The sequence below is a fragment of the Jaculus jaculus genome, chromosome 1 (genome assembly GCF_020740685.1).
Source record: "Jaculus jaculus isolate mJacJac1 chromosome 1, mJacJac1.mat.Y.cur, whole genome shotgun sequence".
Taxonomy (NCBI): domain Eukaryota; kingdom Metazoa; phylum Chordata; class Mammalia; order Rodentia; family Dipodidae; genus Jaculus; species Jaculus jaculus.
In genome coordinates, this window is record NC_059102.1 from 178,716,327 (window position 1) to 178,733,299 (window position 16,973).

The following is a 16,973-nucleotide window of genomic DNA, read 5'->3' on the forward strand; positions in this document are numbered from 1 at the left end:
ACATACATGATATACTTAGGAGACCCAAGTCACTGTTTAAGGATTAAAGTCTTAGGGCTTTTTTGGTTGCTCTTTTTTTTTTTTTTTCAAGGTAGGGTCTCCAGGCTGATCTGGAATTCACTTTTTATTCCCAGGGTGGCCTCAAACTCAAACTCACGGCGATCCTCCTACCTCTACTTCCTGAGTGCGGGAATTAAAGGCATGTGCCACCACGCCCGGTAAGTCTGTTTTGTAAGACAGAAAGAGGTCTGGAGCTGGATGGTGGTAATGGATACAATGTGAATATGTTTAATACCACAGAACTACATGAACTACATGCTTAAATATAATGGTTAAAATTATAAATGTTGGGCTCAGCTGGAAGAATGTTTGCCCAGCATGCATGAGACACTGGTTCAATCGCAGCACTGTATCATCAGTCATGGGGGTGCATACCTGTAATCCCAGTACTAGGAATGGCTACACAGCAAATATGAGGCCAGCCTGAGATACATGGGACCCTGTCTCCAAAAAAAAGGGGGAGGGTAAATGTTACATGTACTTTACTACACTAAAACATATATGTTTTAAAAACAGACCTAGTTTCAAGATGACATTTTTTCTAAGAATTCATTTAATTTAAAATTTTATGAGAAACTATACTAATAAAGAGAAAAGAGAAAGAGGATCTAGTTGAGGAATAAACTCCTGTCTCCCTATGTTCTAAATTACAAGCATAACTCTGCCTTTTAGTGATTATGCATGGACCAAAAAGCACTAGCAATAGTAGCAAGCTTACATGCTACAGTGGCCAGGAAGCATGAGCAGATGAAATAGGGCAGCTGGGATGGGGCTCAATTCGAAGCCGCATGCCCTGTCTAACCAGGGCAGCTGCATCTGCACCCAGTGGACTTTCTCCTTGCAGGAATGTGGGCATGGTGTTGGGAGGACTTTCCATTCCTCAAATGAAACTGGAACTGAGATTTAAATTTTTGTTTTAATTTACGTATTTACTTGCAAGGGACAGACAATGCGCAAGCAAATGAGAAAGTGTGTGTGGGGTAAACACCAGGGCCTCTTCTGCGGCCAATAAATTCCAAACACATGCCTCACTTTGTGTGTGTGTGTGTGTGTGTGTGTGTGTTTGTATGTGTACTTGGGTACTGAGGACTTGAACTTGGGTTGTTAAGCTTTACTGATAAGCACCTTAATAAGCACCTTAACCACTAAGCCATCTCTCCAGCTCCAACTTTTTATTCTTTTAAACACTTTCCTGCCTTTTAATTCTTTGATTGGCAGAGAAAGACGAACCAACACGTATAGACTGTATCAGTAAGGCTAAAAAATATACATTGATTAGAAAAGGAATGCTGGAGGGTCCCTAACTAAGAAGAGAAAAACAGTCATGGGGCAGGTCCGGTTAAAGAGCTGACGTTTAAACTAAGATCTGAAAGGATGAAGGGAGAAAAACAACCTAAGGGTATTACGGAGAAAGCTAAGAAGGTTGGAGTAGGAACATAGGTGGTGAGAACAACATTCCAGGAATGATTGTATAACATGTGTGACTTGTGTGAAAGCCCCAAATAAGTGAAACTGGAAGCAAAAAAAAAAAGAGAGAGAGAGAGAAATCAACTAGAAGGAAAGATTAAGTTATTGAAGATAGGAAGGTAAAAACATTAAAGGCACATAAATTATCCATTTTTTCCTGAAGACATAGTTTTGAAAACACTAAAATGAAAAAGGGATATTTGGAAACTAAATAAGCTGAGAAACGGAGAACAGGAACTCAAGATGTTTGCTGTCTGTGCCAGATTTCTAGGAAAAAATGAAGGCAAGGGGGAATCCTGGATGGAGCAATTATGAAGAAAAGCCAGGCCAAGAGCTTTATTTGTGCCTAAATTGTCTGCATTTTCCTTTGAGAACACTTCATACAACATAATATTAGATAGTTCAGAAAAAGCAATAGTTGGGCTGGAGAGGTTAAGATGCATGCTTGCAAAGCCTAAGGACCCAGGTTTGATTCTTCAGGTCCCATGTAAACCAGATACACAAGGTAGCGCATATGTCTGAAGTTCATTTTCAGTGGCCAGAGTCCCTGAAGCGCCCATTCTCTCTCTCTCTCTCTATCACTCTTTCTCTCTGTCTCTAATAAATAAATAAAGGAAAAGTTTAGTTTTAAAAAATCACCAGGCATGGTGGTACACACCTATAATTCCAGCACTTGGGAGGCAGAGGTAAGAGTATGGCCATGAGTTTGAGGCCACCCTGAGACTACAGAGTGAATTCCAGGTCAACCTGGACTAGAGTAAAATCCTACCTTGGGGGAAAAAAAAAAAAATCATCCAATCAGATGTCACTAAATATAATTAATTCTGATTCCTAGAATGTAAGTTCCAGAAAATCAGGGATTATTGTCAGCTCTCTGACTGTTAGACCACAAACACCATGAATAAGAATTTCTGCCTGTCCCTAACACTGCTTCACCACCAGTAACTGATACATAAACACTTATGGAATGAATATACCTAGACTGTGAAGATAAAATTTGGGAATTGAGAATAACATGTAAAAAGTGAAGGGTGGGCTGGAGAGATGGCTTAGTGGTTAAGTACTTGCCTGTGAAGCCTAAGGACCCTGGTTTGAGGCTTGATTCCCCAAAACCCATGTTAGCCAGATGCACAGGGGGGCGCACGTATCTGGAGTTCGTTTGCAGTGGCTGGAAGCCCTGGCATGCCCATTTTCTCTTTCTCTCTCTGCCTGTCACTCTCAAATTAAAAAAAATTTTAAAAAAATTAAATCAAAGGAAAAAAGTGAAGGGTGAGGGCTGGAGGGATGGTTTAGCAGTTAAGGCATTTGCCTGCAAAGCCAAAGGACCTAGGGTCAATTCCCCAGGACCCACATTAGCCAGATGCACAAGGGGGCACACACGTCTGGAGTTTGTCTGCAGTGGCTGGAGGCCCTGGCGCACCCGTTCTCTCTCTCTCAATTCTTCTTTCTCTGTCAAATAAATAAATAAGTAAAAATACTAAAATTTAAAAAAGTGAAGGGTGAGGAGGGAAAAACTAAGAAGGAATGAAACTGACAATATTTTTGTGATTTTTTAATACATACAAACATGTAATTCTGAGATAGTCTCATATAGCCTAGCCTAACCTTGAACTCACATGGACTTTTTTTTTCCTCAGATACACACGAAGCCCTTTATAAAACTGTGGTATATATGTATTCAGACAGTTAGCAGAGTTCTTTTAAACCATGAACTTTGATAGACCCCAGTGGGGGAAGCTCTTGCTGTTGTTCGGCTAAATATGCCTATCTAAGGTTTATTCTCACCTTTGGTCAGAGAAACTACTTTTTGCAGATGGTGATGACTACTGGGAAGACTCAAAATTAGTCAAAGTCCTGAGAACAAGTGGCTGTTGAGTGTTTAGTGCTAAATGAGACATTTCTAGCACACCTTTCACGGCTCAGGAAATATTGTGGAAGAGGGGGCAGAAAGAATCTAAGAGTCAGGGGATGGGGAGGAGTTTTCTGAAATGCTTGTCTTTTGGAAATGATATGGCATCGCATTCATGATCCCTCACCAGCTGTTGCCACATGTACCATACCTGCACAATATTGGGCCAATCAGCATTTTGACATAGATGATGAATGAGGGGCACACACACAAAAACATCAAAATATAAAAGGGACTAATAGGAAAGAAGATAGGGTTAGTGAAGGGGAGAGGAGCTGGGGAGAAAAGCAAAGGTACTGGAAGGGAATTATGATCAAAATACATTGGGCAGGAGAGATGGTTTAGTGGTTAAGCACTTGCCTGTGAAGCCTAAGGACACTGGTTCAAGGCTTGATTCTCCAGGACCCACATTAGCCAGATGCACAAGGGGGCACATGCGTCTGGAATTCATTGCAGTGGCCGGAAGCCCTAGTGCGCCCATTCTCTCTCTCTCTCTCTCTCTCTCTCTCTGCCTCTTTCTCTCTCTCTCTATAGCTCTCAAATAAATAAATAAAAATGAACAAAAAAATAAATAAATTGTCTACATGTTTGAAAATTATTTAAAGTGTTTACAAACATGGACTTTGTGAACACTTGTGTGAATGAGTTGTGCTATTTATGCTATGATCAAATACCTGACAAAGCAACTTTGGGATGGTTCATTTGGCTTAAGTTCAAGGGAGCCTGTCTTGTCAGGAAAAGCAGAGTGGCAGGGGCATGAAGCAGCTCTGCATCACACTGCAGCTGCAATCTGGAGGCAGAGAGCAAGGCTGAATTCAGCCCAACTAATTCTGTCTCACTCTGTCAGAATCAGGGTCCTAGACTACAGTTAAGGTGGGTTTTCCCACCGCAGCCATCCTCATCTAGGAAATGCCTCACAGATACACTCAGAGATCTGCCTCCTATTTGATTCTAGATCCAATCAGGTTAACAATCCAGATGAACCTTTATACAACACAAGAGGAATGATGAATACATGTCCAGCACCTTCCTCTGGCTGGCACAGAATGGACATTCACCATTATTTCCTTTTACTCTGCAATAAAGTTAGTTTCCTCCTTAGATGTTAAACAGCAGCCACAATGAGCCTTTCACTATTTCTAGAAGAAACATTATATTTAGGTCCTCACACTTTGAAAAAGCTTGCTTTCAGGCTGGAGAGATAGTTTAGCAGTTAAGGCGCTTACCTGCAAAGCGTAAGGACTTGTGTTTGACTCTCCAGATCCCACGTAAGCCAGAATGTTGCAAGCGTGCAAGGTTGCACATGTGCACAAGATGGCACATGCATCTGAAGTTCAATTCGTGGCTGGAGGCCCTGGCATGCCAATTCTCTCTCTTTCTCTCTGATGATTTTTTTTTTAAAGTTTGCTTTCTCATGCTAGCATGTACTCCTTATCTGCTTCACAGTGTTCTGCTATTCCAGGATCTACCCCAAGTGTTGTGGGTGGCTCCTTCACAGCCTTTCCCCATTTCTGCAGGAAGAACCATTTCCTCCCTTGTCTATTACTGAACTGTATACATGGCTCTAATGATCACTTAACCTCCTTGGAAACTATGTGCAGCCTATTTTGTTTCTTCTCATAGAATGAAGAATCCTTGAGGGCAACTATTGTCATTATACTCACTTATATTTCCAGCATCTTATATGGTGTTGATGGAGAACACATTGGAACAATATGCATTGTGGAGTCAGGCTTCCTGGGTTCTCAGACACTGGCTTTTTATTTTTATTAAGATCACATAATTTACATTAAGTATTTTATATTTAATATACTTTATAGTAAATATATGACCTACAACAAGTTATTTAACTTTCTAAATTTCAATTTTACTTTCTGTGCCACAGAAATAATAGCATCTCCCTCAGACAGGACTGCTGTGAGGAAGTGACATAATCAGTATAGAAATACTTCATGGTGTTACCATTGCAGTGTTCAATACAGATCCTGGACTTTTCCTCTATAGAAACTGTACTTGGACTATTTGTAAGGCTGAAGCAGGAAGAGCTCAAGTTCAAGGTTAGCTCTAGGTTATAAGGAGAGTTCAAAGCCAGCCTGGTCAACTTAGCAAGACTGTCTCAAAATAAAAAGTAAAAAAGAGGGCTGGGGATATTTCTCAGTAGAAAAAAATTATTCAAATTTTCCTCTATTTTCATTCATCTCCCAATTATATTTATGTTTTTCTTTATACATATATGCATATTTGTATGACTTGAAACAACTTGCCAAGTGTGGTGGCACATGCCTTTAATCCCAGCACTCAGGAAGCAGAGGTAAGAGGACTGCCATGAGTTTGAGGCCACCGTGAGACTACATAGTGAATTCCAGGTAAGCCTGGGCTAGAGCAAGACTTTACCTCAAAAAAAAAAAAAGTCTAAAAATAAGAACTGTTTTAGTTCTACCTAGTCAACCGTGTTAATTCCATCATCCTTGTCATTTCTAGGTCTCTGTTTTTATTAATTGATCTTTCTCCTCATAGATTATATTTTCCTGCTTTGTTTAATGTCTGTTCATTTTCTGTTTGCTTGCTTTTTTCTAATCCATTTTTACTTATTACAGACAAAAAGGGAGAGAGAGGGGAAAAGAATAGGCACATCAGGGCCTCTAGCCACTGCAAACAAACTCTAGATGTATGCACCACCATGTGCATCTGGCTTACGCGGGACCTGGAGAATCGAACCTGGGTCCTTAGGCTTTGCAGGCATGCACCTTAACTGCTAAGCCATCTCACCAACCCTTGTTTGCTTGCTTTGAGACAGGTTCTCACTAGATAGCCCAGGCTGACCTTGCAATCCTCCTGCCTCAGCTTTCCTGATGTTGGGATAGCAAGCATGCCACCCCCACCATGCCTGACTTAATGTCCAGTAATTTTGCACTGGGTGCTAAGCTTTGTGAGTTTTAAATTGTTGGGTACTAGGTTTTGTTGAATCCTTTTAAAAGACATTGAATTTTATCCTGGTATACAGATGGACCTAAACTTACAGTGGAGCTATGTCCCAATAAAGGTAATCATGTTGAAAGTGTTAAAAGTAAAAAAAATGTATTTAATAGACCTAGCAACACAGTAAAATATAATACATCACAGAGTACCAGCTATTTACTGTAGTAAGCAGGTGGCTAACAGGAGCTGGAGCTCATTACTGCTGTCCAGCATTCGAAAGTATCCTACCATATGTTACAATCTGGGGAAAAGATCAAAAATCAAAATTTGAAGTAGTTTGTAGTGAATATGCATCTTTTTCATATCATGATAAAGTCAAAACATCATTATGGCAAACCATTGTAAATTGGGACTGTCTGGCAATTAAATAACTTGCAGGTCAGATTAACACTTGACTTTTAAGCCTCTGAGACTCTCACCCAGTAAACACCAGGTATATTTTGAGGTCTTTCTACTTTGTCTAAAAAGACCAGTGAATATTGCAGTAATTGTTTGGCCTGCTGTTTTCTGGTGGTTCTTTCAATTCACACATGTGCAGTTGGTAGTCTGAGAGTCACAAAGCCCCTTGAAGCTGTGGAGCTCCCTAAGTGAAGCTCCTTCATGGTATTCTGGCCACCCCAGACTCACTTAACCTCACTTTCCGCCTCCTTAAGTCAAGAAAACTGTCATGCTCTTTGAAGATCTTTCTTGTTATATTATTGCTTAGGAATTGCCTTTCAGGTGGGGCACGCTAGTGCTGGCCAGTAATCTCAGCCCTTGGAAGACAGTGGCACAGAGATCAGGGGTTTAAGGTCATCTTTAGCTACACAGTGAGTCTGAGGCCAGTCTGTGCTACAATATATAAGACCCTGTAGTAAAACAAACAACAAACCTGCCTCCCTGTAGTTGCCACTGCCTACTGATCAGTGTCTGAAAATATTTATTTCAGATAATGTCTTCTTCACAGGTAGAAGAAAAAGTATCTATTCTTATTTTACCAATTAAAATATGGCAAATAAAGCTGGGCATGGTGGCATACACTTTTAATCCCAGCACTCGGGAGTTTGAGGCCATCCTGAGACTACATAGTGAATTCCAGGTCAGCTCTGGGCTAAAGCAAGATCCTATCTCAAAAAAACAAACAAAGCTGGGCATGGTGGTGCACGCCTTTAATCCCAGCACTCGGGAGGCAGAAGTAGTGAATTCCAGGTCATCCTGGGCTAGAGTGAGACCCTACCTCAAAAAACAACAACAAAAATTACACACACACACACACACACATATATGTATATATTTCAATTATTTCTATTGGTAAAGCACAAAGCCCATAATGAAATTCTAATTGAAAGTAACTGAATAAGATGGACTGGGATGATGGCTTGCGAAGTCTGTTGTCCCAGTACCCATATAAAGCCAGATACACAAAGTGGCACATGCATCAGGAGTTCATCTTCAGTGGCAAGAGGCCCTGTTGTTTCTCTCTTTCTCTCTCTCTTTCTTCTCCTCTCTCCCCTCACAAATAAATAAAAATATATAAAAAAGAAAATAACTGAATAAGAAATAAGAAACTCTTTTGAACTGATATTCCCTAGCAGAAGTGAATATTTGCTTCAAAGGAATTTCAGTCTTTGCTGGACTTGGAAAATTCAGATTAATGTTGGAACAGTAAAAAAAAAAAAAAAAGGTGAATTTTTAAAAAATATATTTTATTTACTTGAGAGAAAGAGGCAAAGAGAGAGAGAGAGAGAGAGAGAGAGAGAGAGAATGGGCACACCAGGGCCTCCAGCCACTGCAAACGAAATCCAGATCTATGTGCCCCCTTGTGCATCTGGCTTATATGGGTCCTGGAAAATCGAACCGGGATCCTTTGACTTTGCAGGCAAAGGTGTTAACTGCTAAGCCATCTGTCCAGCCCCAAAGAGGTGAATTTCAAAGGCTTTTAAACAAACATAAAACAGGGGCTGAAGAGATTGCTCAGTGGTTAAGGTGCTTGCCTGCAAAGCCTAAGGACCTGGGGTTCAATTCCCCTTGTAAGCAAGATGCATAAAGAGGTATAAGCATCTGGAGTTTGTTTGCAGTAGTTAGAGGCTTTGGCATGCCCATTCTCTCTCTCTATCTCTCTCTCTCTCAAAAGTAAAATAAAATAAATAAAGTTTAAAAATTGAATAGATCTTTTTGCTTCCAAAAGCCTAAGGTTGCCTAGATAGCAAGAGGCTGCTTACAGTGCTCATGAGATTATCTGAAATTCAGACTCAGAAAAATCAGCACCATTCAGTACTCAGTTATGCAGAAATGTCAGTCATCCCGCACTTGCTAAAAACTGGAATACAATGTTTCTTTCTCCAGGTGGCTTCATTTTTAGATGTGTTTTGCCGGAACTCCGTTCTTCCTTGCTGCCTCCCAGAGGAGTTAGCTTCCTGGCAATAATGCTAAAACATGCTCGTGATGTTCTAAGAGAATTATCTACAGAAAAGCAATATAGTAGCTCCAGTGAGCAGGTACTTGGCATTATAATTGAAAAAAATGGGGTCTTATCCAGTCTTTTCCCTTCAATCTTTGCCTCCAAGAGCTTTTGCTCATTCTGGATGAAAACTGAGAAACTGATATACTCTGGGACTAAAGGTGTTCCAAAGCTTCCTGGAAAAAACAAAACAAAACTGAACTTTAAATTAAAACTATGTAAGGAAACATTTTAGGATTATCTAGACACAAATGTTGGTCTTTAACAAACCAGAAACAATTCAGAAGCATAATAACAAATGTCCAGTATAAAGTTTAGGTCTTGATTATGGCACAGGAGAATCAGAGATGACTCCCCTCAGCAGCTGGACTGATCATTGGCAGCTTCTATTAAAAAGATTAAAAAAAAAAAACAACACATCTGCTTAGAGTCCACATGTTATATGAATCCCTTGTGAAAGTAAATAAATTCTTGAAGAGGCCCTACTTCTAAATCAGGAAAAAAATTAAGCTCTAGCTACATCTAATATTCATTAATATAGCAGATACTCAATAAGTAGTCTCTGTCTGATTAAGAAATTAAGAAAGAAAAAAAGAGAAACTCAGGAAAGATTGGAAAAGAATCTGATGAAAGAGCACAAACTTCACCAATATACTCATAGTGGCTGGGTATTTATGTGGAGGTAAATTATATATACATAGAAAGCAAAATAATAGTTTTTTCATCTAGTTCACTTAAAATGGAGTCCACCTTCCATTTCTGGTTTTCACTTTCCAAATAATTCTATTTCAGTATACTAGATATTTCTTACACAGTAGAGAAATAAATATGAACACACCTCTAAAGTTACATGTCTGGGCTGGAGAGATGGCTTAGCGGTTAAGCACTTGCCTGTGAAGCCTAAGGACCCCGGTTCGAGGCTCGGTTCCCCAGGTCCCACGTTAGCCAGATACACAAGGGGGCGCACACGTCTGGAGTTCATTTGCAGAGGCTGGAAGCCCTGGCGCACCCATTCTCTCTCTCTCCCTCTGTCTTTCTCTCTGTGTCTGTCACTCTCAAATAAATAAATAAATAAAAATTTAAAAAAATATATTAAAAAAAATAAAGTTACATGTCTGAGAAACAGTGACTAGAGTAAAAACGGCATATAATTCACATATTGGTAAGTCTAAATTCTACCTTTAGCTTTATAAATAACCCACTGTACAATCTTCCTGTAAGTCATTCAATTACGTTATTTATAAAATGGGCATAATAATAGCTACATGGTCTATTTGAAATGATCTAATATGATAGTGGGTAGAATGAGTTTTTGCAAGAGGTTTCAGTGGTTATATATAAAGTAGAACACTGATTATAGCAGGATAGGGTCTTGTAAATGCAAGGAAAGCAGAACACTATACCTCAACACTCCCTCTAACCTTCCTGCATTAAGTACATAAACCTTCCAGAAATGCCTGTCGATTGAAAGAGGAAATGGTTTAGGCCTTCCCCTCCTGTAAGTTAGGATCATTATAGAAGTTGGTTTATAAGTGGTTTATACTTATTTGGAAAAACACATAATATAAAAAATGAGCATATGAATAGGTGCTTAAGAACAGACTGTAAGCTAGGCATGGTAGTGCACACCTTCAATCCCAGCAGGGGTAGGATCACTGTAAGTTCAAGGTCAACCTGGAACAACAGATTGAGTTCCAGGTCAGTGTGGGTTACAGTGACACCCTACTGCAAAAAAAAAAAAAAAAAAAAAAAAAACAGGTAAAATGTTTTAGTGTAGAGATTCTAAATCTGAAAACTCTGAAATATTTTTTTTAAATATTTTTGGTTTATTTCTATTTATTTATTTGACAGTGACAGAGAGAGAAAGAGGCAGATAGAGAGAGAGAGAATGGGCGTGCCAGGGCTTCCAGCCACTGCAAACGAACTCTAGATGCATGCGACCCCTTGTGCATCTGGTTAACGTGGGTCCTGGGAAATGGAGCCTTGAACCAGGGACCTTAGGATTCACAGGCAAGCACTTAACCGCTAAGCCATCTCTCCAGCCCTCTGAAATATTTTAATCTATTTTAATATTCTAAATGTAAGAATCTTTTGCTACTTTTTTTTTTTCCCAGGTAGGGTTTTTCTCTAGCCCAGGCTGATCTGGAATTCACTATGTAGTCTCAGGGTGACCTCGAACTCATGGCAATCCTCCTACCTCTGCCTCCCGAGTGCAGGAATTAAAGGTGTACACCACCAAGCCTGGCTGTCTTTTGCTACTTTTAAAAATTCATTTACTTGGGGCTGGAAAGATGGCTCAGCAGTTAATGGTATTTGCTTGCAAAGACTAATGACCCAGGTTTGAGTCCCCAGAACCCATGTAAAACCAGATGCACAAGGTGGCACATGCATCTGGAGTTCATTATCAGGGGCAAAAGGCCCTGGCATGCCCATATTCTCTCTCTCACTTTCTTTCTCTCTGTTTCAAATAAATATATAAAAATATTTTTAAAGTTCATTTACTTATTTGGTATGTGTGTAAGCATACATGTACAAATGAGAGGACAACTTTGGGCTAGCCTTTGCAGGCTACCTTATTTGAGACAGGGTAGCTCATTGCTCACCCCTGTATTCGCCAGCCTCCCTGGCCCTGCCAGGAGGTTCTGTTTCCATTTCCTGCCTCACTGTAGGTGCACTGGGATCACAGATGCTAGTGCTATAGAGTCTGGGTTTTACTCGGGTTCTGGGGATTTGAACTGCAGTACTCACATTTTGACATGCTTTCCTCACTAAGCTTAAGCATTTCTAGGTCTGGATTTCAAGCTGGAGACATGTAGCTCTTCCTTTTCCTTGAACAGTTAGAGGCCTAATTTCAGTGTTGCTTTGTACTGAGGAGTGGGAAAGCCCAAAGAGAGGGGAAGAGATAGTAAAATGGTCAGTTGGTAGATCATTTAAAATATTTTTGATCTAGGTGTGGTGGTACACAACTTTAGTCCCAGAAGTTGGGAGTCAGAGGTAGGCGATCACCATGAGTTTGAGGCCACCTTAAGACTCCATAGAGAATTCCAGGTCAGCCTGAGCTACAGTGAGACTCTACCTTGAAAAACCAATATATATATATATATATATATATAAACTGTTTTTGACATGAATACATGAAACTCACTGTTTTACCTGGGTATGGTTCATGACATTTCAAAAACAATTACAATAGTAAGATAAAAGTTTACTAAAGGAATGTAATAAGAATGAAAAAAAAAAATGACATATTGAAAGAATCACCAAAAAGTGACATAGTGACACAAAATAAACACATACTATTGAAGAATGGTGTCAGCATGGATGGGGAAAGATGAGTGTGGTAGTTTAAATGTGAATGTATGCCCCCATAGCCTCAGATACAGTATAAACATGTATGAAAGTATCGAAAATAAAAACTGCAGTAAGTTTTTGGCCAGGGAGGTCCCTGAATGCCCCTAAAACATTACAGGCCATCACCAAAGCTCTTGGTTTCCCAACAGAAATATATGGTAAGACTCTATTGCTGAAGATTCCACATGCTTGGATTGTAGGTCACTGAGAAAGGAGCTGAAATGAAAACTTCCCTGTGGACCAGCTGACAGAAAGCTAGAAAAAGCTATACTGCAACCCTATGGGAGAGAGAAGTCATCAATGGTGGTAAACAGCAGTGAGCATTGCAAGCCTTAAGACTAGCCAGACAGGCCAAATCTGCCAATAGGTGCAATAGTGGCATGTCTGTTATTGTAGAAACCAACTGCTCTCTAATTGGACTGGAGACCCACTCCATGCAAGGAATACATACCTGGTACTGAAAACCTAGTTGAAAGCCTATGGTGGGGGAGGTCATGAGCCCTAAGGGAGTAATGACTGCCATTGCCTGGTTAAATGCATATATTATATCCACCAAACTGCCCTACAAGCACTTTTCTTAACATTCATATCTGTATTTTATTGCTACTCTCACTTTTGGTCAAAAAAGCTTCTCTTTTTAGATGGCAGTGACCACTGGGATGACCCAAAAGTCACCATAGTGCTGAGAAGAAGTGACAGAGGAGTGTTCAACACTGAAACATCTCTATCACACCTTCCAAGGCTCAGTGGAAGAAGTGGCACGAAGAATGTAAGAGCCAAAGGAAGGATAGGACAGTTTATAATGCATTCTTCTAGACACAAAATGACCTGGATATCCATGATCTCACAGTACCTGGCACTATCTATAAAATATCTTCATATTAAGAGGAAAAAATGATGACATCAAAATAAAGGAGAGACTAATTGAGAGGGGGAGGGGATATAATGGAGGATAGATTTGTGAGGGGGAATATGGAGGTGGGGAGGGAATTATCATGGTTTGTTGCCTATAATTATGGAAGCTGTCAATTAAAAAGTTCTTTAAAAGGTAGTGCCAGGTTACTTGCTTGATACTGGTTTGTCATACACCGTGAAATTGTAAAAAACACAAACCTTAAAAGCACAACAACATGAACTACTATAAAAGGAGAAATACCTGTATTCACATCACTTATTCCTGGTACATTTATTTGCTAAAAGCAAGAATGCTAAGACCAGGTTGCAGGGGCATTAATCTGGGCTCAGCATTTACTAGACAACCTCCCAAGTTATTTAAACCTCTAATTCTGTTTCATCAGTTATAAAATGAGGATTATAGCACCTACCAAGGAAAGCAGTGGTGAGCATTAAATGAGTTGCTATACTTATCTAAAGTGTTCAAAGATGTACTTGGTTCTTAATAGTATCATTAGTGATATTTCTGACATTAGCAATATTTCTGACAACACAGATACCTCCTCAAAAGTAAGGTATTTCAAAGCCTTGAACAGCATGCATTCAACAGTATGCATAGAAACATAAGAAAGACAAGTATTTGGAAAGGAAGGCAGGAAGGAAGGGAGGGAAGGAAAGAGGCAAAGAAGGAGGGCGAGAAGGACGGAAGATAGATGGAGGAAGGGAAGGAGGCTTGGAGAGAGAACAGGAAATATGTTAAAATAAATAAATAAGTAGAGAAGACTTACCACCATTTTTGCCTACAGTTCGGAAACACCTCCAGAATGCTCTTAGAAATGATGCTCTATTATGAGGTGTGGCTTGGATGAAGCTGAATTCTCGAAAGAGAATATGAGTGCCTTGGCATACGCTGTTAAAACTGCAAAGAGAAAGTAAAGAAAACATCATTATATGACATTCAGAAGTCTGGAATCAGAATGAAAATTCAAAACCAGATAGAATCATGGTCAAAATACAACTCTGAACTGAAAATTAGCTGGATCCCTACTCTGGGAAAGTCTCTTCACATACCATATCCTTCTGAAAACTCCTGGCATCCAACTCCTCTGGTGCTCTCCTTCTATATTATACCCTGAGGCAGTTTTGTTTTTTTTTTGCATTTTTTTAAATTAGTTTTCTATTCAGCAAATACAGGAAGTTTGGTACCATTATTAGGCTCATCCGTGACCTACCCCCTCCCCATTGGCCCCTCCTTGTTGAGGGATATGGGTCGGGCATTGTGGAGTTAGCCCACAGTTATTGGTATGATAAATGTCTATGCATATCCTGACCCAATATGTGGCTCTGACATTCTTTCTGCCCCTTCTTCCACAAAATTTCCCTGAGCCATGTTGGGTTCATTTTTGGTCTGCTTCCGTGATGAGGTGTTGGGAGCCTCTGAGGCTCTGGCTCTCTGATTTGATAGGAGTTGATTTTTCTGTGTTGGTCTCCTTCCCCCTTGTGCTGGTATCCAGTTCATCAGGAAAACAGCACCCTTGCTTGTTTCGCCAATTTTCCTTAGTTTCAGCCGGGGCCCTTTTGAGGTACGATGGAGTGGCTCTCTCCTTAGGATATGCATCTTTCTTTCTCCAGGAATTTGCAGCGCAACTAAGGTGGTCGCCATCTTGGCCAGAAGTCCTGAGGCAGTTTTAATTGGTCATAGAGCATGGTTGTGTTTACCTAGGACTCATATCTTTTTGGAGAATATTCCTTCACCTCCTCGGGTATTCCAAAAGCCTTGAATAAGGATTATTTTCCTAAAGATATTCTTTCTGCATTGCCCTCCACTTGTGCTAGCTGCTATAAGGATGACTTGGCTAAGGGAGACATAACTGGATTGATGTTCTACTTTGGATGTGGTACTGTATATCCTTCTGACATAACCACAGAGACCAGACCTATGTGCTGAAGTAGATAAAAAATTCCAAACAGGGCTGCAGAGATATCTTAGTGGTTAAGGCACTTGCTTGCAAAGCCAAAGGACCCAGGTTTGATTCCCCAGGACCCATGTAAGCCAAATGCACAAGGTGGCATATGCATCTGGACTTTGTCTGCAGTGGCTGGAGGCCCTGGCACACCCATTTTCTCTCTCTCTCTCTCTTTTTTTTTTTTTTTTTGAGGTAGGGTCTCACTCTAGCCCAGGCTGACCTGGAGTTCACTATGTAGTCTCAGGGTGGCCTCGAACTCACAGTGATCCTCCTAACTCTGCCTCCCGAGTGCTGGGATTAAAGGCGTGCACCACCATGCCCAGCTCTCTCTCTCTTTCTTAAATAAGTAAATAAATAAATAAAAATTCCAAACAGAATACTAAAGGCAGTAGAACAAGAGTAGAAAGTGGCCTTTAGCTGACAGTATGAAGCAAAGCCCCAGGGCCCAAGTGAATCATTGCTTAAACTGGGCCAGGCATGGAGAAAACAAACAAACAAAAAAAACCATTTCATTGCCTTTGAGTCTTCTTGCCAAAGAAGTAAAGGCCGCAGAGCCTGGAGTATTCTAAAAATGAAAATTCCATAGAATAATAGGAAATTATCCAACAATCATCCCTACCACGAGTAGATTCTAAGTTCCAAAAAAAACTCCTGGATTCCCTGAGAAGTCAATCATGAATCAGGGAAGCATGTTAATCTTTGGTAGAGGCAGACATTACGCTGAAGATAGCAAGCATGGAGGGAATAGTAGGAATTCCAAATGCCAATTTTCATTTGCAGACCATTTAAAAGAGGTTGAAGATCTCTGCAATGAATGAAGAAAATTTCAGGAGCCCTTGAATGCATTTCTCTTCTCACAGATGAGCCTCAGTGGGGGAGTGTCCACACAGCATATGACATTATTTAGGATAAGATCAGCCTCTCCTTGCTAATATTAACACTGCTATAATGAATAAACAAATTACATCCTCCTTTTTTCTCATGGAAAACTAACATAGAAGTCTACCTTTAACATACCATAAGGAAGTCTGAGAATAAGAAAGGATCATGCAAGAAGCTTGTAAAATTATGAAAGTGTTCATCTCCCATGTAGTTTATGGCCCTATAGTGCCATTGCTGTCTTACACAAGGAAAAATGAAAACCACAGTAAATGAGATATCCCAGGAACGGGGGTAGAATACATTTTCAGCAGATGAAGTCTAAGATGATAACACTGTAGCCTTTTTATGAAGCTATATGGAGAAGTAGTCTCAAAGTATGCTTTATACCTCTTATTTAGGTCACAGTCTAAGGTAAAGAGAAAAGAAGCTGAAAGCCAGGTGTGGTGGTGCACGCCTTTAATCCCAGCACTCGGAAGGCAGAGGTAGGAGGATCACTGTGAGTTCGAGGCCACCCTAAGACTACATAGTAAATTCCAGGTCAGTCTGGGCTAGAGTGAGACCCTACCTTTGAAAAAAACTAAAAACAAAACAAACAAACAAAAAAAGTAAAAAGAAAAAGTAGGTAATTCAGGCAGAATGATCTATTCAGCCAGGCACTTGGAAATATCAAAAATCTGTATTTCAAGGCTGGAGAGATGGCTAAGCAGTTTAAGATGCTTGCCTGCACAAAGCCCTAAGGACCCAGGTTCAAGTCCCCAGTACCCACATAAGCCAGATACACAAGGTGCCACATGAGTCTGTAGTTCATTTTCAGTGGTTACAGGCCATGGCATACCCATTCTCTCCTTTCCCACCCCCCTCTCTTAAATAAATAAATAAAATACTTTTTTAAAAAAGAAGAAAATCAGCTGGGCGTGCTCTATGCCACCACACTTAGCAGAATATTTGATTTTAAAAAGTGCTAATTGTAGTTGGGCGTGGTAGTGCACGCCTTTAATCCCAGCACTCGGGAGACAGAGGTAGG

At 40.2% G+C, this 16,973-nt stretch overlaps 1 protein-coding gene across 1 annotated transcript in view; it reads right to left on the reverse strand.

Moving 5' to 3' along the window:
* The window catches only part of C1H11orf49 (chromosome 1 C11orf49 homolog), a 270,359-nt gene that overhangs the window by 119,334 nt on the left and 134,052 nt on the right, over positions 1-16,973 (reverse strand). The window contains exon 3 of the mRNA XM_004657220.3: positions 13,889-14,019. Coding sequence (XP_004657277.1) covers positions 13,889-14,019 — 131 coding nt within the window. The remainder of the gene's footprint in view (positions 1-13,888; positions 14,020-16,973) is intronic.